The sequence below is a fragment of the Erythrolamprus reginae genome, chromosome 1 (genome assembly GCF_031021105.1).
Source record: "Erythrolamprus reginae isolate rEryReg1 chromosome 1, rEryReg1.hap1, whole genome shotgun sequence".
NCBI classification, from domain to species: domain Eukaryota; kingdom Metazoa; phylum Chordata; class Lepidosauria; order Squamata; family Dipsadidae; genus Erythrolamprus; species Erythrolamprus reginae.
In genome coordinates this window covers 392,876,581-392,902,310 of record NC_091950.1, presented here as the reverse complement: position 1 = coordinate 392,902,310, position 25,730 = coordinate 392,876,581, and the positions used below count along the sequence as shown (strand labels likewise).

The 25,730-nt window shown below is 42.4% G+C and overlaps 1 protein-coding gene across 1 annotated transcript in view; it reads right to left on the bottom strand.

The window, feature by feature from the left end:
• KIF3C (kinesin family member 3C) overlaps positions 1–25,730 on the bottom strand; it is a 58,998-nt gene that overhangs the window by 3,889 nt on the left and 29,379 nt on the right. Inside the window, exons 2-7 of the mRNA XM_070734929.1 lie at positions 18,085–18,186; positions 17,043–17,165; positions 12,494–12,612; positions 6,720–6,839; positions 5,075–5,219; positions 920–1,095 (exon numbers count right to left, since the gene is read on the bottom strand). Coding sequence (XP_070591030.1) covers positions 920–1,095; positions 5,075–5,219; positions 6,720–6,839; positions 12,494–12,612; positions 17,043–17,165; positions 18,085–18,186 — 785 coding nt within the window. The remainder of the gene's footprint in view (positions 1–919; positions 1,096–5,074; positions 5,220–6,719; positions 6,840–12,493; positions 12,613–17,042; positions 17,166–18,084; positions 18,187–25,730) is intronic.

Below are 25,730 nucleotides of genomic sequence, written 5' to 3'. Positions count from 1 at the left end.
AAATATTTTTTTCTCCTGCCTAATAAACCAAAACTTGTCACCCGGGAAATAGAACAGCGGTTGATATATCCTTCCTCTACATCCTAATAACTCAATGAAATAAATTAAGCTAAAAAATGACTACCATGTTTTTCAGAGTATAAGATACACATTTTCCCCCTCTAAAAGAGGCTGAAAATTTGGGTGCATCTTATACTCTGAACGTAGCTTTTTTGAAGCTTTTCCCCCCAACCCTAACGAGGTGCTAACAATATTCCCAGCTTGTCCTGGCTTGCAGACTTGTTTTCATTGCTACTTCTTCTGAAAAAGGTTTTTGAGTCCAAACGAGGTTCTAACGATCTTCCCCGCTTGCAGGCTTGTTTTCATTGCTACTCCCTCCGAATAAGGGTTTTTTCAGCCCTACCCAGGGGATAAAATAACATGCTGAAGCTGACCAGACTGAGGACACTAGCCAGACGAATACCTGGTAGGTAGATTATTTTTCCTATTTTACTCCACAAAAACCAAGGTGCATCTTATGCTCCGGTGCATTTTATACAGTAGTTCACCATTTCTGGGAAGTTTCATGGCTGGATGGAGATTCCTTCTTATTCAGTATCTAGGGCTATTCAACACTGGTTCTGATAGACTACCAAACTATTTTTATGGTTGTTATAGACATAGACGTAGACGTTATAGACATAGATGTAATATTACTCAGAGACAAGTCACATACTAATTCTGAACGTTGTGTTGGTGATTACTAGACTTTTATTTAGCCAACCTTCCTCATTCTTGATCATGCTCTCCATGGCTCATTCTTGCTTATTTGTCTTTGTTATGCCACAAAACATAAAATTTAGTTAATAATTAAGCCAAGCATTGGAGCCAAGGATACCGGCAAGAGCCCCCTACGTCCGCTTTCCATTCACTAACTCACCAAGATCTGGACTTCCGTACTCGGGATGCTGCAGGTCGCTCCAGGAGGCTATCTAGGCGCATCAACCTCTCCAAATGCAATGCTCGTGGGTCTTGCTCACTTTGGTCTTGTGTGATCTCAAACTCAAATACAGCTGGTGGAGAGACATCTAGTTCCAGAAACATGATGTTCTCAGCCTTTGGTGGGGAAGTTGGAGAAGAAAGGAAGGCAGAAAGATGTTGATAAAATCAAGCGGTCAGTTTATTACAGAGCTGAAGCTGAGTTCTGGTTCAACTTATCATTAGCCTTTCAAGCACTGACAGTTCAGATTTGGATATGAATGCTAATACAGTGGTACGTCTACCTAAGAATGCCTCTACTTAAGAACTTTTCTAGATAAGAGCTGGGTGTTCAAGATTTTTTTGCCTCTTCTTAAAAACCCGAGCCCAGAAAAATTTCCCAAGAAATTTGAGAGCAGCAGGAAGCCTTGGCCAGTTTCCTGCCAGGCCCTTGGGTTTCTCTCTCTGGCACAGTGTATGGGAGGCAGCCTCACGCCGGGTCTATGGGAGGCGTGTGCTCCTCCTCGCAGCCTCAAAGTCTCTCTTTTTTTTTTTTCTTAAGCCTCAAAGTTTTGGATTTTTTTTTATTCCCCTCACCTCACCTTCTTCCTTCAGCAGCGACTGTCCTCCTCTTCCTCCTCCTCCCCCCACCAAATTCTGAGCTTTTATTTCTTTCCTAATGGGTTTGCATGCATTATTTGCTTTTACGTTGATTCCTATGGGAAAAATTGCTTCTACTTACAAACTTTTCTACTTAAGAACCTGGTCACGGAACGAATTAAGTTCTTAAGTAGAGATACCACTGTATAAAGGCAATTACAGGTAGTCCTTGACTTACAACAGTTCATTTAGTGACTGAAGTTAAAATGGCACTGAAAAAAGTGACTTATGGACATTATGTACTATTTTTATTATAAGATTACAGGTACAGAATTTTACAAGTCTGAATGTGCCTTCCCTGTCTCTTTTTATCTTCAAGAAAACTAATGAGGCTCAAATCTGAGATGCTTTCTCAAATTGTATTTCTGCCACAGATTTAAATATCTTTTATCTGACCATTGTTTTAGTTGTGGCTCTTCCTCCTGTTCCTTAGGGTTACTCTTACAGCTATTACATGTATATGAGTGTGCAGTAGTTGAAATAAATACACAGTCCCTATGCAATGCTGAATTAGGATAATCCTATAAGCAAATCCTGAATGGTTTTTTTCATGGTCTGAGTTCATGGCCTTACAAACTGACAGTTTTGCATATGAACCTGTCCGTATTTTTTTTTTGCATTTTGCTTAGAAATCCTCAGCTGTCAAGGTTTCAGTAAAACCAATCCTCAATTTTTTTTCCCCTAGAGGATATTCATTCTAACTATTCTTTAATATTGTAATCTTCAGAACCTGCACAAAAGCGGTGGTTTAGGAGAAATGCTTTTTTTAATTCTCTTTTTAATTAGATTGCTATTTTCACTAATGTAAGAAAGATTAACCAAAATGTTCATGAGACTGGAACAAATCTCCAAAGCAGAAAGTGAAGGATGCACAACACAGATGTATAAAATTATGCCTTGTGTGAAAAAAATGGATAGAAAAAAAGGTTTTCTCATAAGACTTAATACCTCATAATACTATAAACCAGGATCATCCAATAAAAGATTATGATATTTAAGACTGATAAAAGGACATATTTATAAGCACATACATGGAATCTATTATCCCAAATATAGAAATGACTGCTAACTTGAAAGCTTTTTTGAAGAGGATTAAGTAAATTAGTAGCAGACTACAAACGGCTGCTAGTCATGACTCCTATAAATTAACCCTATTAATGGAGACAGCATGTTTCTCAATATTAATTGCTGAGTAACATGAGTAGACCGAATGTGAGCTCATCCCTGTTCGGACCAGGTCACCTGAACTGGTAGCGGCCTGCTGGCGATGTCACGATGAGGTCACCGAACCAGTGTGTGTGTTTTTTAATGTTTATTTTTCTGTTCCAGCACTGTGCATTCGGTTGCCATCTTTTTTTGGCTTTATTTTATTTTACTGCACATGTGCGCCACGCGGTGTAACCATAAGGTGTGACCCCGCGGCGTTCCCACACAGGGCGGGAGGGAGCAAATCAGCAGCAAGGTTAGTTGGAACCTATCCCTGGAGTAGACAGAATCCAATTTATTCTCATATCCTACTTATAGTCTTTCCCGAAGTATTTGGCCAGCCACTATGAAAATAAAAGTTCTAGCCAGTCAACTGTTCGGTCTTATCTTTCATGTTCTAAATACAATTATCGATATTTTGTTGTTGTTGTTGTGGCCTGACTGCTGTTTATTTGATTATTTTTTCAATCTTGCCTTTTAATTAATTTATTTCTGTAATTTGGATTTTTAATAACTTGTTAACAGCTTGTTGCAATGGGCTTTCTTTTGGCCGAGGCTGGGATACAAATATTAGTTAAATGAGTTAGATTGAGACATACATTTATATAATACGCTAAGTTTGTTTGCATTTGTCATCATCAGGTTGCTTAACCCTAGCCTTTTGATTTTTTTATAGTTCAGTGTACTGTTACAAAATTGGTTTGTTTAGTGTCAATAATGTTACACAAACACAGTCTTTACTGGAATATAGCTTGTCTTGTAGCCAAACAGTTTGGCCTTATTTATTGTATTCATTTATTTATAAAATTTACGGGCAACCCATCTTGCAATAGGATAACTCTGGGTGGTTTACAGTCGTAAAAATATGCCAATACGTGTACAATTGAAGCATAAATTATTAAAATCAACATAAATAATAATAATAATAATAATAATTTATTAGATTTGTATGCCGCCCCTCTCCGAAGACTCGGGGCGAACACATGGAGAGGGTGTGGCCAAATGCCATGGCGCCACAGAGTTTCCCCTCGTTCCACCAACTGGAAGAACTACATCGTTAGGCCCTTACAAAAAGATAGGATATTTGAGGCCAACCTCACAACAGAGAGGAAGATGTTCCAGAGGTCAGGAGCTACAGCAAAGAAGACCCCCCCTCCTGGACCCTGTGAGCTAGAATAATTGGGCTGACAGGAGCTGCAGCATGCCTCCTCTGGCGGCATGGGTGGCATAAGACAATCCTAGTGGGGTGAGATGGTCCCTCAAGTAGCCTGGACCCATGCTACGAAGGGTTTTAAAGGTGGTCACCAGCACCTTGAATTGCACCCAAAAGCAGATTGGTAATCAATGCAGCTCATGGACCAGTGGTATTACAGGGGCCATTCTAGGGCCTCCAAAACTGCCCATGGTGTCACACTCTATGCCAGCTGTAGCTTCTAAATGCTCTTCCAGGATAGCCCCATGTAGAGCACATTACATTATCAGGGATTTATTCTACTCACCAATACCAACCCTCCACCTATTCCACGCAGACCCCGGACATAAATTGTTCCAACTCCTTCCCTCAAAATACCGCTATAGAGCACTGCACACTAAGACAACCAGACACAAGAAGAGTTCTTTTTTCCCTGATGCCATCACTCTGCTAAACAAATAATTCCCTCACCAATGTCAAACTATTCACTAAGGCTTCATTATTACTATTAGTTTTTCTCATCTTTGCTGTCACCCATCTCCTCCCATTTATGACTGTAACTTGTTGCTTGTATCCTTACAATTTATATTAGTATTGTTTCCTGATTGCTTACTTGAACGCTATGACAATCATTATGTTGTACCTCATGATTCTTGATAAATGTAAACATAGAAACATAGAAGATTGATGGCAGAAAAAGACCTCATGGTCCATCCAGTCTGCCCTTATACTATTTCCTGTATTTTATCTTACAATGGATATATGTTTATCCCAGGCATGCTTAAATTCAGTTACTGTTGATTTACCAACCACGTCTGCTGGAAGTTTGTTCCAAGGATCTACTACTCTTTCAGTGAAATAATATTTTCTCACGTTGCTTTTGATCTTTCCCCCAACTAACTTCAGATTGTGTCCCCTTGTTCTTGTGTTCACTTTCCTATTAATGTATATTTATATTTTCTTTTATATACAATGAGAGCATAAAAAAATCCTTGTGTGTCCAATCACACTTGGCCAATAAAGAATTCTATTCTATTCTATTTAGAATTTTTTTCTCACCCGGTACCGAGGATGGGACCCCATTGACATGGCTAGGCGAGCATATTGGCTGATTGGCCTTTTGTATCCCACTGCAGATGTTGGGCGCTTTTTCATCTGAGTCCCAGTGGTGGAGTTGCTGTTGCTGCTGCTGCTGCTGCTGCTACTGTTGGAGTGAAAGAAATAAAGGACATACAAGGAGTTTCTCCAGAGTAGCCAATGTAGGACATGTGGCAACACATAGATGGTTCCTAGGTCACTATATGCCTAAATAGGATTCCTTTCTACCTTTTCCTCTCTAAAACCTGGCATTTAACTAATAGAGCTCATTGCTCATTTTTTGCTATTGAGTCGGTCTCCCCGGTCTCATCTTTGCAACAATTTCACAATGCAGTGATCCCCCGAGTTTCGCGATCCCGATCATTGCGAAAGGCTATATCGCGATTTTTCCACCCGGAAGTAAAAACACCATCTGCGCATGCGCGCCCCTTTTTTCTATGGCCACGCATGCGTAAATGGTGGAGTTTGCGTTCCCCCCGGCAGATCAGCTGCTGGGCGGCTTCCCTGGGTCTTCCCCCTCTTGCTGGCGGGAGGGCGAGCGGCGGGCATCAGCGAGGAGCCGGGGTTTCCCCTTTGCATGGGCGGCCGGTAAGACCCCAGCGCCGCTTCCCAGCTGAGTCCCGAAGCCAAACGCGGAAGTTCGCCTTTGCCGTCTGGCTTCAGGACTCAGCTGGGAAGCGGCGTGAGCGAACGGCGTGGGCGGGTGAAGGGCGGGCGAGCGGCGGGCGAGCGGGCAGGCAGACGGCGGGCGGACAAGCGGCGGGCGGACAAGCGGCGGGCGCGGCAGCAGCGAGGAGTTTGCGTGGGCGGCGGGGAAACCCCAATCTTCGGCTCCTTGCTGCTGCGGCGGAAGTAAAAACACCATCTGCACATGCGCAGATGGTGTTTTTACTTCCGCACCGCTACTTCGCGAAAAACCGATCATCGCGAGGGGTCCTGGAACGGAACCCTCGCGATAATCGGGGGACCACTGTATAATGCCAGAGGGGAGGACAAGAGAGTTGAGGGCAATGTTTAGGATCATATAATGACATACAGTAGTCCCTCGCTATATCGCGCTTCACCTACTGCGGCTTCACTTCATTGCGGGTTTTCAAGAAATATTAATGAGAAAAATCATTCGCGGATCTTCGCTGGTTCGCGGGTTTCTGAGGAAGTCGATCGGCAGATTTAAACAGCCCGCAGAACTCGATCGGCAGGTTTTTCAAAAAAAATATATCTAAAATTGTAAATACTGTATTTAAATACTGTATCTAAAATAAATACTGTGTGGGAAGGGTTTATAAACACTTAAAACAATGAAAACTTACCAAACAATTACAATATAAATACTTAAATAAGTACTATCAGTCGATAAATTCCCCATCGCGGATTTCACCTATCGCGGCCGGGTCTGGAACGTAACACCAGCGATAGGTGAGGGACTACTGTACCAGGATTTATTTATTTATTGGAAAGATTTGCATAGGCAATCCCTGTGAAGCGGTCGTTCAATCCCCCAAAGGGGTCCCAACTCCCAGGTTGAGAACCACTGACTACATGAAGTTCCTCCAGCCCACCCTTCCCAGGGACACTGGGCATCGAAGGTCAGAGATTGCAGACCCACCTCCCAGGAGTCAGCACCAAGGGCTGGAATTTCCACTGGTCCTCCTCACAGTCAAAGTAGAGGCGGTTCATGATCTTGTTCTTCTCTTCAGGGGGGATGAAATTTTCAATGATTAGGTACCTGCACCAATTAGAAATGGGAAGAATCAAGGCAAAGAAACAACCACAAAACGCTTCTCTTTCACGTTTTAATTGGCAGTTACCGGTATACAGCAATTTATTTTATTTATTTATTTTATTCAATTTTTATGCCGCCCTTCTCCTTAGACTCAGGGCAGCTTACAACATGTTAGCAATAGCACTTTTTAACAGAGCCAGCATATTGCCCCCACAATCCAGGTCCTCATTTTACCCACCTCGGAAGGATGGAAGGCTGAGTCAACCTTGAGCCGGTGATGAGATTTGAACCGCTGACCTTCAGATCTACAATCAGCTTCAGTGGCCTGCAGTACAGCACTCTACCTGCTGCGCCACCCCGGCTCATAGCATAGCAATAGCATAGCAATAGCATTTAGATTTATATACCACGTCACAGTGCTTTACAGCCTTCTCTATTCGGTTTACAAAGAGTAAGCATATTGCCCCCAACAGTCTGGGCCCTCATTGTACTGACCTTGGGAGGATGGAAGGCTGAGTCAACCTTGAACCTACTGAGATTCCATCTGCCAAACTGCTGGCAGCCGGTGATCAGCAGAAGTAGCTTACAGTACTGCACTCTAACCACTGCACCATCTTCCCAATTTTTTTATCAATAAAAGATTGGGAAGGCAAAATTTACATTTATACTATTGTGAACTATAATGAATTCAGGAACAAATCATCCAGCCCAGCTGAAATAGTTTGACCCATTGATTATTTCTCAATCACAACCTGCTCTTTGATAGTCTCAGAAGTATATTCTAAGGCTGCATCACTTCATCTGTCTGAAGTAGCGTAGGATTTCCTGCCTAAGCAGGTGGTTGGACTAGAAGACCTCCAAGGTCCCTTCCAACTCGTTGTTAGATTAGATTAGATTAGATTAGATTTATTGGATTTATATGCCGCCCCTCTCTGCAGACTCGGCGCGGCTCACAACAATGGTGAAGAACAGTACATAGCAACAAATCTAATATTTAAAAATCTAGATTATAGTTTTAGATTAAAAAGTCCAAAAAAGAAACCCCAATATATATAAAAAACAACACACAATCGAATCATACACAAAAACTACATGGGCAAGGGGGAGATGTTTCAATTCCCCCATGCCTGACGGCAGAGGTGGGTTTTAAGAAGTTTACGAAAGGCAAGGAGAGTGGGGGCAATCCTGATCTCTGGGGGGAGCTGGTTCCAGAGGGTCGGAGCCACCACAGAGAAGGCTCTTCCCCTGGGTCCCGCCAGACGACATTGTTTAGTTGACGGGACCCGAAGAAGGCCAACTCTGTGGGACCTAACCGGTCGCTGGGATTCATGCGGCAGAAGGCGGTCTGTTGTTGTTGTTGTTATTATTATCTCCACCTAAGGAAATACTACCATGAATAGAGATGCCACGAAGAATAGGAAAGAGAGAATCCTGGGGCAAAATCCAGTGTAGAAGAGAACTTTGTGGAGGACGATATGTCTTATGTTAACTAAGAGGAAGGGAAGGCATTAGGTGGAGATAATGGGAATCACCACCTCATCAAAGTGAAAGGCACTGGAGTCAATGAAGCTGAACTATTATGAGTTCAGGAGAACTGCATCTTCCGCTCTTCAGGGTTGCGGTTATTTTTATATTCTGCACAGCATCAGCAACCTTGTTTGGTACCATGCCAATTTGTAGACTGACACAGTAAGGGGCAGTGAGAAATGAAGGGAATGAACAATAGAGATAGTGAATGAAAGCAGAGGTTTCCTTAGATAGATTATAGGGGTTGGGGCTATGCTGCCAGGAAAAAAAAAGTTGTTCTTAAGATATTCTTGAGGCAAATGTTTCTTTTGAGACATCTTCACATAGTGGTTGGGTTGTCACGCTAGATCAGAAAAGAGTTAAAGAGAAACCTGCCCTATAACTTTACTCATCATTTGAAGTAGCCTATTAAATTAGAGTTGGGGGCTTATGGTGCCATTCAAGCTGCCAACAGAAGACATCAACAACTGGTTTTAGCAAATCGAAAATGTCACTAACCCTTCAATTCTAGATGAAATAACACACGAGTGGGACTGGGTGGTTCGCGCTGTACACTTTCGCATTAACCTTTCCTTTGATATAGAATATCGTGAAAACACAGGTAATAACAGGTAGCTTTATTGTGCCAAAAAGAATCACAAAAAAAATGAGGATTAATTGGTTTCTTGATATGGAAAAGGCAAGCTGGCAGAGAGAAGCAATAAAATGAAAAGACCCTAAAGAAACTACCTTTTCCATTAGAAACCACCCCACAGTTAAGAATGTTAATTGTAGAGTGGGGTCTTGTGGTGAGAACGTGTCCCTACAGGAATTCCGTCAAGTCCCCACCCCACTCCTTTTTAGAGAGATGTCATCTAACAGAAATGCATTTTTAAAAAATCCCTGTGGTTGTGGTATACCAAAACCAATTAGTGTCTGTTTGTGTGTGTGTGTGTATGTGTGTGTGTGTGTGTAACATATTTTTCCTGATAATGAAAAGGAAGGGAGACTACTATAGATCTATTTCGGGCTTATTTGCTTTCATCAGGTACCCACACCCTTACTGGGATTTAAACCTGGGGCCTCTGCCTTGTAAGGGAGAGACCTTAGCCCAGGGGTCTCCAAACTTTTTACACAGGGGGCCAGTTTACTGTCCCTCAGACTGATGGAGGGCCGGACTATAAAAAAAACCTATGAACAAATCCCTATGCACACTGCACAAATCTTATTTAAAGTAAAAAACAAATTGGGAACAAATACAATATTTAAAATAAAGAAGTAATTAAATAATTAAGTAATAAAGTAATTTATACTTCTTTATTAACAAGTAAATTGAAACTTAAATCAACAAACTCCCTCCATTTCTCCTTCCTTCCTTCCCTCCTTCCTCTCCATTTCTCTCCTCCTCTCTTTTCTTCCTTGTCTCTCATTTGTTTCATTTTCCTCTCCCTCGTTTTCTCTCTATCATTTTCTCATTTTTCTCTTTTCTCTCTCTCTCACTCTTTCCATCTATCCCCTTTCTCTCTTCCTCTCTATCTCTCCCTCTTTCTCTCTCTCTTTCTTTCTCTGTCCCTCTCTCTCTTTCTCTCTCTTTCTTTCTCTCACTCATTCTCTTTCTCTCTCCCTCTTTGTATCTCTCCCTCTTTCTCTCTCTCCCTCTCTCTCTATCTCCCTCCTTTCCTCCCCGCCCCTTGCCTCTGTACCGCCTCCTCGCTCAGCAGCAGACCGCGGTGAGTTGACAGGAGATTCGGGAGCTTATTATATCTATTGATAAAATCTCGTGGGCTGCCGCGGGCCGGATAAATTACCTCAGCGGGCTGCATCCGGCCCCCGGGCCGTAGTTTGGGGACTGCTGCCTTAGCCATTAGACTACAGGCTCATCTCCTGTATCAGCTTGTACCAGGGAAGGGTTATGTGTGATTTTTTATCGAGTCACCCTGGTATATTGAAGGAGCATCACAGCTTCCTTTTTAATTGATGTTCCTTCAATATACCAGGGTGACTCGACAAAAAAATTATACACACACACGAATATAATAAGCATCATCATATGAGATTAATTATTTTACCCCTAATTTATTTATTTATTTAATTCTACTTCTATGCCGCCCAATCCCAAAGGACTCAGGGCAGTTTACAACAATATAAATATAAAAAATAATTAAAAAGAAGTCAAATTTGCAATCTAATAATAAAACCCGAAAACTCATAATAAACTAAATGATCAGCATGCCTACGTAACATTCATACAATGTGGACATGATGGTTCTTAATTCATGGTTCCCAGGCCTACCGGCAAAGCTAGGTCTTTATGGCCTTACGGAAACCTATTAGGGCGGGAGCAGTACAGACCTCGGGGTGGGTGGGTGGGAGTTGATTCCATAGAGCTGGGGCGGCAACAGAAAAGGCCCTCTCCTGCAGCCCCGCCAACTTGTATTGCTTAGTCGATATTAGTTTAAATATTAATTGTCCTTAATTTACATATTTGTTCTCCGCATGAAAATTGATTTGTATATTGCCAATTTGTTTTTGTTAATCAATTTAAAAAAAAGAGAATGAAGAGGAACATTGGCCATATTGGGGTCATTGCCATTAGAAGAATCTAAAGGATAGTCCAAGGGCCGGGGTGGGGGACTATGGCTCTTTTATGACATGTTATAAAGGGTCCATAGTTCCCCACCTTGTAGGGGTCAGGTGACACAGGAAAACCAATAGGATTTCACTTCTTTTTTAAAAAAAGCTGTTGGTGATTCTGCCCTGATTTCTCCACTTGAGCTACTTGTCACTTTGGCACATCTGGTTTTTATTTATTTATTTAGTCAAACATTTATAGGATAGTAGTTTGTATAAAAATAAGATAAGTAAAAAGTAATTATAAAAGAGGACAATAGAATAATAGGACAGGGATGATAGGCACAATGGTGCGCTTATGCACGCCCCTTATAGACCTCTTAGAAATGGGGAGAGGTCAATTGTAGACAGTCTAAGGTTAAAGCTTTTGGGGGTTTGGGGAAGAAAGCCGAGTAGTGCATTCCAGGCATAGATCATTCTATTGCTGAAGTCGTATGTTCTGCAATTGAGTTTAGAGCAGTTTACATTTAGTTTGAATCTATTGCGTGCTCGTGTATTGCTGCGGTTGAAGGGAATGTAGTCATTAACAGGAAGGATATTTTGATATATGATTTTATGAACTACAGTTAAATCAGATCGGAGGTGATGTAGTTGTAAATTTTCTAATTGCAGTATTTCAAGTCTGGTGGAATAAGGTATATAAAGCCCTTCATAGCATTGGACCAGAATATCTTCGAGACCGCCTTCTGCCATATGAATCCCAGTGACTGGTTAAGTCCAGAGTTGGCCTTCTCCGGGTCCCGTCGACAAAACAATGTTGTCTGGCGAGACCCAGGGGAAGAGCCTTCTCTGTGGCAGCCCCAACCCTCTGGAACCAACTCCCCCCAGAGATTAGGATTGCCCCCACCCTCCTTGCCTTTCGCAAACTCCTTAAAACCCACCTCTGCCGTCAGGCATGGGGAAATTGATTCCCCTGGGCCATTCCCGCTTTACGTATGGTGTATATGAGATGTATGATTGGGTTTTTTTATATTAAGGTTTTAAATTGTTTTTAATCATTGGATTTGTATTGTTCTGTTGTTGTGAGTCGCCCCGAGTCTTCAGAGAGGGGCGGCATACAAATCAAATCAAATCAAAAAATAAATAAAAAACAAACAAACAAACAAACAAACAAACATTTTGTTGCGAGTGGAGGAGTGAAGGACTCTTCTTGTGAAATATTTCTGGACTCTCTCGATTGTATTAATGTCTGATATATAATGGGGGTTCCAGACATGTGAGCTGTATTCTAGAATTGGTCTAACAAATGCTTTGGTTAGCAGTGTAATGTTGCCAGAGAAGAAACTATGTAAGATTAGATTAACAACTCTTAATGCTTTTTTGGCAATGTTGTTACAGTGGGCTCTAGGACTTAGGTCATTGGATATGAGTACTCCAAGGTTTGTCTCCCCTTTCATAAATCCCATTCTACCTAACAGCCCTGGCAATAAGACAGATGTGCAAGATGGTCAATCATTCCTTGGGATTCTCATAGACTGGGCTGCCCTGGCCTCTACCTCAACACACCCTAAGGTACCTACTTGAGTTTCAGTTCTCGTGTCTGTTCATTCTGTGCCTCCTCCAGGTCTTGCCGCACTCGGATGTATTCATCGTGTTGGTCCTGGATCTCTGCCTTCACAGCTTGAAGCTTGGCATAAAGCTGCCGGATCAAAAAAAAAATGCTGTTTATCTAGCAAAATAGCTTTGATACCACATCTCACCTTTCCAGCTGGCATGAACTACAGCTCATGGACCATATTTCTTAGCCTGAAAAATATGCTCTGCTTTGAGGTCTGCCAGGCAGCCAAGTCTTAATATCACTAAAATGTAAGCGCAGCCAAATTTTAAAGTCTTTTCTCTCTCCTTTGCTTTGAGGGATAGAGGTTTTAAGGAGTGAAATGATCTGGGGGTTCTAAAGATAAATAGGTGAGATATTTTGGGCGATGCTTTAATAAGATTTCAAACATTTTGGCCTCAATCATTCCAGAATAAATGTGGAAGATGTAAATAAATAACCATATGCAAACACCACCCACAGTCACTTGTTAGAATGGGAAGCTATAGAAATCAAAGAAATCAACTAAAAAAGGAGAAAGAACAGGTTTATGTGCCACATTGGGGTCATTGCCATCAGAAATATCTAAAAGATAGTCTAAGAGCCGAGGTGGGGGACTATGAAGAATGAAAGAATGATAAAAGGAAGGAAGGAAGGAAGATCGATAGTATGCAAGTAGAAATCAAATAAATAAACTTTTAATCTTAATGGTTGTAAGATAATGTATATAACAGTGAATAATTATTAGTTAATAATGTATATAATGAATAGGCAAAAACAAAAAATGTTTCAGTATAAAACAATAGCCTTAATTAAGAAAATGATTGAGAAGGAGAATTCAGATGCTGTAAAGCTGTATTAGTGGAACTATATTTTGAGTGTGATTTATATGTTTGTCTTTTATGCTGTTTTGTTTTTAACGGGGAAAATGTCAATAATTTTTTTTGCAAAAGAAATCAAATAAATAAATAAATATTATGTGCTTTTCATAGCCTAAAAATTATCTACCCTTTAAATGGGCAATTCAAGAATCAAGCCACAAATAATATTGTTTAACTCCAATAATATGATAATCTTATCTGCACTCATTTTGTAGGCTCACACAGACATTGGGTTCTCCCTCACAGCCAAGCTAAAAGCTTTGTACCTGCCCTTGAGCTGACCAAAAACAATATTGGCGTAACATTTTTTCCAGCCTCCCCCTGGGGGATCCCTATTCTGCAATAGGCACAACGCTGGCAAATGTTCCTCTCCGTATTTAAGTGGTGCAAGAGGACCTATTGAAAGCAGGAGTTGGTGGGGTCCTCTGGCTTTGTTTTCCTCTCTCCCACCAAATAGCACTAATTGGTGACAAAACCCATTGCTATTCTGAATAGCACTCAGCTTGTGTCCAAAAGGAGCCCAATAATCAATTGACACCAGCTGATAGTCAGACTTTCTTCCCGCGTAGTCATTTCACCTTTTGATTATACACTGACTCAGTGCCTGCTATCAACATTTGTAGAGACACACCGTTCAATTGACTTAGCGCATCACATGTTGTTTGTCTCAAAATGTCTCTGGCTGGAGAAAGAGCCCAAGCTCTAGCTTGCTTCTGGGTGGGGAGAATGTCCAAAGTGCCTTCAAATAGACTCACATTATTATCTTCTAAGAGCTTTTAGAGAGGGGCTCTTCTTAAAAGAGCGTGCTTTATTTATATAAATATATTTTATTAATTATTCATGTTAAAGGATCAGACATATTTAGCCAGAGCATCATGTTTAGTATAGTTTCACCTTCGCAGTGTGAGAGGTTGGAGAGCTTGCAGTAAGCATACAAAATGGTAGATTAAATCAGGGGTGTCAAACTCAAGGATCCTGGGTTGGATCCAGCCAGTGTTGGGTTCCTACCAGTACGGGCCACTCGATAGTGTGATAGGGAACATGGGGCTGTGTGTGCAGCTCCGCATGATCAGTGTGCGGGTGGGCACGCCTGTGTGAGATTTGGCTTCTGCACATGAACAGGAAGCCAAATCTTGCACGAGAATGCTTGCGCACATAAGATTTTGGCGATTTTTGCTGACTTCCAGCATGCACAGAAGCAAAAAACCCGCTCAAAATTGGCAAAACCTCCTGTGCGCGAGCATCCTTGCGTGAGTTTTGGCTTCCTGCCCATGTGCAGAAGTCAAATCTTGCCTGGATACGTGCACCTGCCCGCCAGTCACGTGGTGCTGTGCATGCAACCATACCTGTAATGGCGGCGATGGGGAATCCTTGCCTGGATCCGGCCCATGGGGTGCTTAAATCTGGCCCGCGGGGGCATCTTGGAAACAGCAAAGGACCAGCCCGCGGTGCCTCTGCCAGCAAAAACATTGCTCCGTTTTTATTGGCAGAGCACTCCAGCCACCAGAGCTGCCACCAACATGAGTGACATCAAGCTGGTCCCGCACCCCACCCGGCCACGCCCCTGGACCCAAGGTCAAACACAACCCTGATGTGGCCCTTGAGTTTGACACCCAGTCTGTTGCGTCCAGAGGATGGTTAGAAAATGTGGCCCGCCCCTTACCCTGGGGCGGGAAAATACAGGGTTTGGATTGGCTGGCTCAGCCCAGCAGCAAGGGATATAAATAGCTGCCAGGCACAGCCATGTTGTGTTGTCGTTAACCAGCTGCAGTTGCATGTTACCGTTACTATTCCTAATAAACCATTTGAAAGTTTCCCTGGCCTACCAATGTCTTATTTGGCAGACATTACACTGGCGAAGAGGACGAGGAAGTAACTGACCTACGCTGACTCCTGAATTGAGATACACCTCTACTCTCTTTCTTTTTGCCGTCTGCCACCTCCTGCCCTCTGCCACCACCATGTTGTGTGAATCATGCTACCGCATTAAGACGTGTTATGAAAGCACAACAACTGTGTTTTGTTATTTTGGATTTGGGATTAAGCATATTGTAGGAACCCAGCAACAAGAGGCCAAGGTAGTTACCACAGGCCATACCCCTTGGGATGACTGGACACTAAAATGCAACAATATCTTGGAAGTCACACCCATATAGTAGAGATTACTTTAAACAAATCATTTAGCCTGAGATAAAAAAATGTTCTTTTTTCTTAAGGTCATATATAGGAAGCCTCCCTCTTAATTAAATGTTAGTGTTTGTTCTGTTGGAAACAGCTAAACTTGGACAAAGTCCAGTGGAGAACCTGGGGGAATACAGGGAGAATTCTCAGTGAAATTTGTCCCACTGCTAGGCCTACACAATAGCCAAAATGTAGCTGTTTCTTCTTTGAAGGGGCCCAATGGTTACAAGAAATGCAGTTCCAAATTCAGTATCTTAATGATTATTGGTAAGAAATACCATTCCTCATCTGAAAAAAGGAGTAATCAATCCATTGTGTAGGAAAACACAGCAAAGGTTACATACAGATTGTAAATGAAATATGAAGTTTTGCACTTACCTATTATCTATGTATCTATTTATGGAAGTAGTCATTGAAATTTTGTCCTACGGGATTACAGCAAGAAAACCCCCCGCTGTGACTACACATGCAGAAACTGTCCCAGTTCTAAGGGCTTCCATTATACACTATTATAGATCCCATCACTGGGATGGGAGAGGAGACATCTAAAACTCATCTAATTTATTAGCAGGTTTGTTTTATTTTCCCCCATCCATTTGAACAGGTGCTATTTGTGGAAAAACGCAGAGTATTCATCTCAGTGGCAATGCTACTATGTGATGCCTACTTCATCACCCCATCCCATGACACCATAACAGTCTTCTTAAGGGGAGGGTGGAGTGGTCTTTGAATATAGAGTACACTGACCCATAACAACCTATCTAATTGTCAGTGTCAAGGTTCCAGATAACATCCAAATTGAAATCAGAGTCCAAGTCAAGGCATTCCTCAAAGTTCCAATTTATTTCCCACACTGGGGGACCTGAATCTGAGCTTCTCACACAGTTGAAAGTTCACATGCCTTGCCCCTCACCCACAAATTTGTCACGTTGCCCACTCAGGTTGTGCCAGCGTGGGAATTCTTCCTTCCGCTTCCGCCCAGGTGGTTGACGTATAATGGCCTTGAACTTCTCAAAATAATGATTTGTGGCTGCATCTGCTCCCTCGTGAAATCACTCCTTCCAAGTTCCCATAAGCATCAGGCCTTCTACAGATAGTGTGGCAAGCTGCTGATTTATCACCAACTTCTGCACCAGCTTGACAGTCAGCCTGCATACGCTTTTCTATTTACTGTACGTCTCTTGGGTGTCATAAAGACCACATTTAGCTGGTAAATGATTATAAAGAGGAGAGAATTCTTTTCAGCCTTAATTGCAACATTCTCAAGGTTCCTGACTAACTTCTGCCAACCGAACATGATCCTGCTGTGATCTATTGCAGGAGACACCTTGTTCCTGATTTGGCTCCTAGGAAAGAACAATCTTAAAGCATGTTTTTAAAGAGAGCTGTCAATCTATTCTTTATGGACATTCTGTAGGATTTCCCTGACACTACTGAATCTTCCTGCGTCCTAGATTTCTGCAGGATTCTTACCTTTTTGAGCTTCTTGGTTTTGATTTCCACTTCCTGCTGTAAAGAAGTGAATGTCTCCCGGAGCTCCATGGTTTCTTCATCTCGCAAAAGCACTTCCTGTTGCATTTCCCGCTCATGCCGCTTCTGTGTTATAGAATCAGGCCAAACATCCCTCAGCATCAGAATACAGTCCTGCTACCTCCCACCCGAGTATTATCAGACACAGCAACCCCTGGCTCCACAGACAAGCATTCCAGTCCAACCTCCACAGAGAAGTCTGCTTGGAAGGTTGCTCGTACAGTGGTATCTCTACTTAAGAACTTTTCTAGATAAGAACCGGGTGCTCAAGATTTTTTTGCCTCTTCTCAAGAACCATTTTCTACTTAAGAACCCGAGCCTGGAAAAATTTCCTAGGAAATTTGGGAGCGGCACGAAGGCTTGGTCAGTTTCCTGCCATTCCCCCTTTAATCCCAGCCATCTCGGGCTTTTCTGGGCTGCCAGAGGAGCCTTTTGGTGGCGCTTAAGGAGGCTTTGGCAGCCCAGAGCGAACGAAGCGTTTTCCTTTCTCTGGGCGCTTGGAGAGGGAATAAACCACTTCGCTGTGGTGACTCCCTCGCGCTGCCTCCCATACAACCGGCCCGAGATTGCCTCCCAGAGCGTCTGGGCGTGGAAAGGCAAAAGGGGGCGCTCACTTCACCTTCTTCCTTCGGCAGCGACTGTCTTCCTCTTCTTCTTCCTCCTCCTCCTCCCACCCAAATTCCGAGCTTTTATTTCTTTCCTAATGGTTTTGCATGCATTATTTGCTTTTACATGATTCCTATGGGAAAAATTGCTTCTACTTAAGAACGTTTCTACTTAAGAACCTGGTCACGGAACGAATTATGTTCTTAAGTAGAGGTACCAGAAAGAGCCCAAGGGTCATATATCCACTTCATAATCTACGGAGAGGGGCAGCATACAAATCTGATAAATAAATAAATAAATATTTGTTTGAGAAAGAGTGGGACACCCAGAAGGAAAATCGAGGGGTCTGCGACTCATCCAAGTCTCCGCTGGCCCTTACCTGCTCTGCAATTTCCTGCCTCTTCAGCTCAAGCATCTTTTGCTGCTCATTTGTGTGGTCCATGATGTTCCTTCCGCCAATCAGCAACTTGCTTTCCATTGCCTGAAGACAAGAAGAGAAAATTATCTTAAGATTATGGCAAAGGATTCCATGCTTTAACCAGTACAAAGCTTACATGTACAGCTCAGCAGCCTTAACCTGTCTGAACAAATGTTCTATTTGAGAATGTTTATTTTTCCCCTCTCAAGTGATTTAATTCATCTGAAAGGATTAAATATGTAATTAATGCCATAACCAATATTTAATAGACATGCTATAAAGGTCAAACTGTTACCGCAAATATTGGCAGTTTAATTCTTGGATCGCAAAGCTTAGATTATATTCTATCCTCCTTCAACTTCCCGGTTAGCACAGTAATAATGCATTGGTATGTTCTGCTTCAACCCTTCCTGCCAAATCTGGAGGTAGTAATTGGAGAAATGAAGCTGTATGCAGAACTTGGAACAAATCAATTACTGTACTTGAATAATTCAGAAACCCATATTTTTTCTGGTGGCACACAAATAGCCAATTAACAAAGGCCGGTTTCTCATGATTTGCTTAACCAAATAATTTAATAATCTAACAGCTGCATTTGCCCACTAAGCTAACTTTATTTATTTATTTATTTTTAATTGTACTTAGCAGAATGTGCATCAGCAGCATTGTTAGTTTGTGGTTCAGTGTATCAGTAAAATGAGAACAGTGGGCGAATTCATAAAGAGGCTGGGCATTTTTTCCAAATCAGGTTTTAACTATTTGGTTCCATGTTTGTGCAAACCCAGAAATTGGATTAATTCAGTAACCAGATGAAGCAGCTAACTTGGCATCTGGTAGCAAAGGTTTCAAGCACCTAAGCCAAAAAAAAAGGGTATGAGGAAAAGCTTGGCTAAATAAATTTGGCAAACAGCAGGTCCAAATCCACAACAGAAAAACAATTAAAAAGAGAAAGATACAGCAATTAAAAAGCCAACTTTTAGATTGCTTTTGACACCATCCATCTCTGGGCCTCAGGTGACGTTTTCTAGAGTTCTATGATCTGTCTCTTCAAAGGAAGCTTTGAAGGAGAAAAATAGCAGAAAGGGAGAGGATTAGCCTTTCATTTTGTTGCCATACGGTCCCAATCCTGCCTGATTTTGAGGCAGTTATTAAAAAGTGAAATGCTGGAAGTTAAATGCCACATATTTTCTCTTTCCCAATGTGACCATCACTGCGTAGAATCTAAATGTCTGGGATAAGAAGAATGGAAACGGCCTTACCATGTGCAAAAGTGACATGGCTGTCTTAGAGGAAAGACATTTTGGATAGCACCATAGATTGGAAGCCAGATGGATCTTGTCCTTGTGATCGGGAGTGAAATGCTCCTGGTTTGCTCATGCCTATTGGTCATCAGAGAGCCGGTCACGAAGGGAGCACTAGGTTCCGTCCACCCAGATGCCACCATTTGAGTTCTTTTACCATCTGTGCATGCACAGAAGCTAAAAGAACCCAAATGATGACATCTGGGCATGTGGGCAGAGGTTCACACTCCCTTCGTGACCAGTCTCCAATCACTGACTGCTGGGAGCAAAACAGGAGCATTTCCCCCAGGCTTTTATATTTTATGTTTAGTAGGTATGTGTTGTTTGGTTTTAAATGATGGGGGTTTATATGTTTTTTCTCTTTTAATATTAGGTTTGTTCCACTGTAACATTGTTTTTATTATTGTTGTGAGCCGCCCCGAGTCTTCGGAGAGGGGCGGCATACAAATCTAATAAATTATTATTATTATTATTATTATTATTATTATTATTATTATTATTATTATTATTTCACCCTTGGTTGTGATATATAATACACTGACCGGCCTTAGTGAAATGGAAGCCAGCTGCGTAAAAACATAGGTAATGGGATTGATCTGAAAATTCACTTTTTAGAACATTCTTCTGCCTTTTTGATACCATCTTGATGATTAAATTTGCTTGAATTTTTCTGAAATTTAGACTTTGTGGATAGATTCAATTTCTCTCAAAAATGTCAATGTTGGATAAATAACCCGGAAATAGTTTCATAAAGCCAGTCATGGATCACTATAGTTAAACAGTTCGGACTTAGGATAAAAGCTTCTCAAATCCCAGTTAAAATACAAATTCAAAATTCCTTATCTTCCTCTCTATAAAAAATGGAAGTGACCATATATAAAAATCTGTTGGGATGGAAAATTCAAAAATGCCTTGAATTTTGCCATCTGATAGAAAGAAAATAACCCCAAAAAAGCAGTACCTAACCCTTGATATAATGACTCCGGACTAGAAGGCTTATAAAAAGAAATTTAGAAAAGGTAAATTTAGCTTATGTTTCCTACATAAAGAAGTAGCATTAATAACTATCACAAGCTATTTAAGGTGATTGTGAATTTGCATCTCTCTGACATACTAGAGTTTCCTGTCCATTGGAATAGAATGGAGGGGATTTTTCTGACGGTACTTTCAATTCAGTTCAATTCAATTTCTTAGATTTATATGCCGCCCCTCTCCGTAGACTCGGGGCGGCTCACAACAATAATAACACAATATATAACAAATATAATAATTAAAAGTCACTAAAAAAACCCTTATTAAACAGAAAACATACGCACAAACATACCATGCATAAACTGTATAGGCCCGGGGAAGATGTCTCAGTTCCCCCATGCCTGGCGGCAGAGGTGGGTTTTAAGAAGTTTACGAAAGACAAGGAGGGTGGGGGCAATTCTAATCTCCGAGGGGAGCTGGTTTCAGAGGGTCGGGGCCGCCACAGAGAAGGCTCTTCCCCTGGGTCCCGCCAGACGACATTGTTTAGTCCAGTGACTTTCAACCTTTTTTGAGCCGCGGCACATTTTTTACATTTATGAAACCCTGGGGCACATTGAGCCGGGGGGGGGGGGGGGGGCTAAAAAAAGTTTGGACAAAAAAATTCTCTTCCTCCCTTTCGCATTATTTCTCACTCCCTCTCTCTCCATCCCTCTTTCTTTCTCTCTCTCTCCATCCCTCTTTCTTTCTCTTCCTTCCTCTCCTTTTTGCTCTCTCTCTCCCTCCCTACCTCTCTCTATGTCTTTCTCTCTCTCTCCTTCCCTCCCTCTGTTTCTCTCTCTCTTGCTTTCTTTCTCTCTCTTTCTCTCTCTCTTGCTTTCTTTCTCTCTCTTCTCTTTCTCTCTTGCTTTCTTTCTCTCTCGCTTTCTTTCTCTCTTGTTCTCTTTCTCTCTTGCTTGCTTTCTCTTTCTCGCTCTTTCTTTCTTTCTCTCTCTGAGCTTCGCGGCACACCTGACCATGTCTCGCGGCACACTAGTGTGCCCCGGCACACTGGTTGAAAAACACTGGTTTAGTCAACGGGACCCAGAGAAGGCCAACTCTGTGGGACCTAACTGGTCGCTGGGATTTGTGCGGCAGAAGGCAGTCCCGGAGATATTCTGGCCCGATGCCATGAAGGGCTTTATAAGTCATGACCAACACTTTGAATTGTGACCGGAAACTGATCGGCAACTGCAGAGTGTTGGTGTAACATGGGCATACCTAGGGAAGCCCATGATTGCTCTCGCAGCTGCATTTTGCACGATCAACTGGCATCCATTAAGAATTTGTGGATTTCCTGTCTCCAAGAGTGAGAAAGTAAGAATTTTATGGTCTACTTTCTAAATACCAATTCCAATTAATCCTGTTCTGCTCACCAAATTTCAGAGCTTTGAAAAAGAGCTAAGCTAGAGACTTCCTCCACTTATCCTGTGGGAATGCTCAAACTGCCTGTGAGATAGCCCAATACTTAAGGTATCCTAAGCAAGCTCTCAGTTCCTCTTTGTTCCCAGGCTGTGGTGCTGACACATCCCAGATGGTGCTGGGTTATAGCCAGGACTATTTCCTTCCACACAGCTGCTGGCCAACACACAGCAGCTGCACTCACTACTTGCAAGCCCTCCTTCCTGTGTGCCTCACGCTGAGCAGTTCCTTCCCATAAAAACACTGCAATCTTTTACTTGAAAGGAAAGCAAGCAACAATTTGGAGATTTGAATTTTGCAGACTGAAAAGTTCCTATCTCCCCGGCTCTTCTATCATGAAAATTGGCTGTATTTTGCAACAAAGAATTGCAGTTGCCAAAGCTTTTGCTTATTCTACAAATCATGTAGGATATACACAAGCAGTCTTCACTTCACAATGGTATTTGGGACCAGTATTTCCACTTCTAAGTCGTTTGACTGCAAAATTTAGCAATGGAAATTTTAGTACTTCTCCTTATCGTCATTAAGTGAATCTCCGTGGACTGTTAAGTGAGGATATCATGGGTCATCCTTTGCAACCACCTGCCAGCTTCCCAACTGACTTTGCTTGTAGAAAGCCAGCAAAAAAGATTGCAAACACGACCAGGGGATTTTGAGAGATTATAATTGTATGCTGGCTGATGAACACTCGAATTATGTTTACATGACTGTGGGGACACTGCGATGGCTGCAACTTTAAGGGATGGTTGTGAGTGTCCTTCAGTGCTCTTTGTAACTTTGGTCACTGAACAAATGGTTGTTCAACTCAAGACACACCCATAAACTTTATACAAGGCTCTAGTTTGGCCAACGCTGGATTTTAGGCTGAAGTGATGAGGAGAGCTGCCCACCACTGGCATCAGAGCAAATGAGAGATAAATGGAGAACCAGCTTATGGAAACTATAAAGGCAGCAGGATTTGCTTGTTTTCATATTTTCCCCGTTTACAAAGAAGGAAGCATTACTGATTCATACATTAAACTTCACCATCACTCCGCAGTCTGCATTGGCTGCCGATCAGTTTCCGGTCACAATTCAAAGTGTTGGTTATGACCTTTAAAGCCCTTCATGGCACTGGACCAGAATATCTCCGAGACCGCCTTCTGTCGCACGAATCCCAGCGACCGATTAGGTCCCACAGAGTGGGCCTCCTCCGGGTCCCGTCAACTAAACAATGTCGGTTGGCGGGCCCCAGGGGGAGAGCCTTCTCTGTGGCGGCACCGACTCTCTGGAACCAACTCCCCCCGGAGATCAGAACTGCCCCTACTCTTCCTGCCTTCCGTAAACTCCTCAAAACCCACCTTTGCCGTCAGGCATGGGGAAACTAAACATCTTCCCCTGGGCACGTTGAATTTATATATGGTATGCTTGTGTGTGTGTATGTTAGTATAGGGGTTTTTCTTAAATTTATAATATTTTAATAAAATTGGATTATGTATTGGATTGTCTTTTCACTTGTTGTGAGCCGCCCCGAGTTTTCGGAGAGGGGCGGCATACAAATCCAAATAATAAATAAATAATAAAATAAATTCCTAGTCTGGCATATTCATCGAGAAGGATTCCCCCGACAGAAATAGAACAATGTGGGACACATGACTCTCGTGATTGTGCTGTATACAGAATAGGATTCATCAAAGTCTCCGATTCAGTTCTTGCTAAACCCAACTGCCAAGCTAGACAAATACATTTTCGACTTACAAGCCAATATTTTTGCGGCTGAGCAAGACAGTTCAGGGGTGAAATGCTGCCGGTTTGGCCTAGTACAAGCGTACCGGTAGCGGCGGCCACCAGAGATTTGGAGAACTGGTCGTGGTGGCAGCATGAGGCTCCACCCACCCGCCCGGATGTCACCATTTTCTTTTTAAAAATCTCTGCATGCGTAAAGCCTTCTGCGCATGCGAAGAGGGTGAAATCATATATGTGACAGTGGCATGCGCACATGCAAACCGTGCACTTCCGAACCGTCCGGTAGAGAAGGTAAGTAGATTTCACTGCTAAATTTTGCCTCATTTTACAACACTCATTGTCCTCCCCCAAAACTAAGGTGTGTCTTATACTTGGGTGCGTGTTATACTCCAAAAAATGCCATTCATTAATTTGGTTTTCTGAAATCCCAGGATTTTATAAGAGGACAATCTGGCTTAGAAAATATTCAGAACCTAGACTCCAATCTTGCTTTGTACTTGCAGGGAGCTGAATTCGAGCCGAGAGAGGTGAAGGAGGAGAGGCAGGAAGCAGGGCCAGGGAGGACGGCCTGTCCATCCTCAGAAGCTGTCATCAGGGCTTAATGGGGAAGCTGAGGAAAAAGGAGAGGCATTGCTCCACTCTCCACATAGAAACATAGACGGCAGAAAAAGACCTCATGGTCCATCTAGTCTGCCCTTATACTATTTTCTGTATTTTATCTTAGGATGGATCTATGTTTATCCCAGGCATGTTTAAATTCAATTACTGTGGATTTATCTACCACGTCTGCTGGAAGTTTGTTCCAAGCATCTACTACTCTTTCAGTAAAATAATATTTTCTCACGTTGCTTTTGATCTTTTCCCCAACTAACTTCAGATTGTGTCCCCTTGTTCTTGTGTTCACTTTCCTATTAAAAACACTTCCCTCCTGAACCTTATTTAACCCTTTGACATATTTAAATGTTTCGATCATGTCCCCCCTTTTCCTTCTGTCTTCCAGACTATACAGATTGAGTTCATTAAGTCTTTCCTGATACGTTTTATGCTTAAGACCTTCCATCATTCTTGTAGCCCGTGTTCCACTCCTGTGTTCTTAAAGTCAGAAAATCATAGAGGTGGAAGGTATCTTAAGAGACCAAAAAGTCCAATCCATTGCTCAGGGCAAGTTCCATTATAGAAGTGCTTCTCAATTATTTTCTGTTATGCCTCCACCCTCTGCCGTAAGAAGTAAACATTTCGCGCCCCTCGCCACTGGGACAATTGTGTGCAATATTCGGCATGTTTTCTCTGGAAAAACTCAAGCAGCTTATTAGCGTGATTGGGCTGTAATGTGTTGAAATGACGCCTTAATTTATTTGGCTTCATGCTGTCCGCTGCCAACATTTTTAGATACAGTAAACATACCGATCTTTCCTTGTCTTCCACCGTAGTCACAGTGAAGCCTAGAGCTACATATGCTTCATCGTATTTCCTCGTCTTAGCTTTCGAGAGATTTACATTTGTCTCATTATCTCTGTCTCTCTCCTGCTTTCTTTTCATCCCTGTTAAATATTTTCCATGGTGCCTCTTAAGGCTTTTTTATCTGCGCTTCATATTTCCTGTTCTGTGATGTGTGCTATTGTTTGATGCACAAAAAAAAACCCTGCTCCCTACGGCAAGAAAAAGCACGTTCCCTGGGGTCACGCGCCCCCGTTGGCATTGCCCCAGGGGGACCCGCCCCACTATTTGAGAAACACTGCACTATAGCATTTGCAGATAATTATCCAACCTTTTTAAAGACCACCATGGTAGGAGAACTCTCCATGTAATTTAATTTACTTTAATTGACTTATATGCCACCCAATCCCATGAGACTCAGGGCGGCTTACAACAATAAAAATATGAAACAATTACAATAAATCCCAGCAGCCGATCAGGTCCCACAGATTTGGCCTTCTCCAGGTCCCGTCGACCAGACAATGTCGTCTGGCGAGGCCTAGGGGAAGAGCCTTCTCTGTGGTGTCCCCGTCCCTCTGGAACCAGCTTCCTTCGGAGATTCGGACTGCCGCCACCCTCCCTGCCTTTCACAAGAGCCTTAAGACCTATCTATGTTGCCAGGCATGGGGCAACTAGCACATGCCCCCTCTTCTGACCATTAAAAGTTATGTGTGG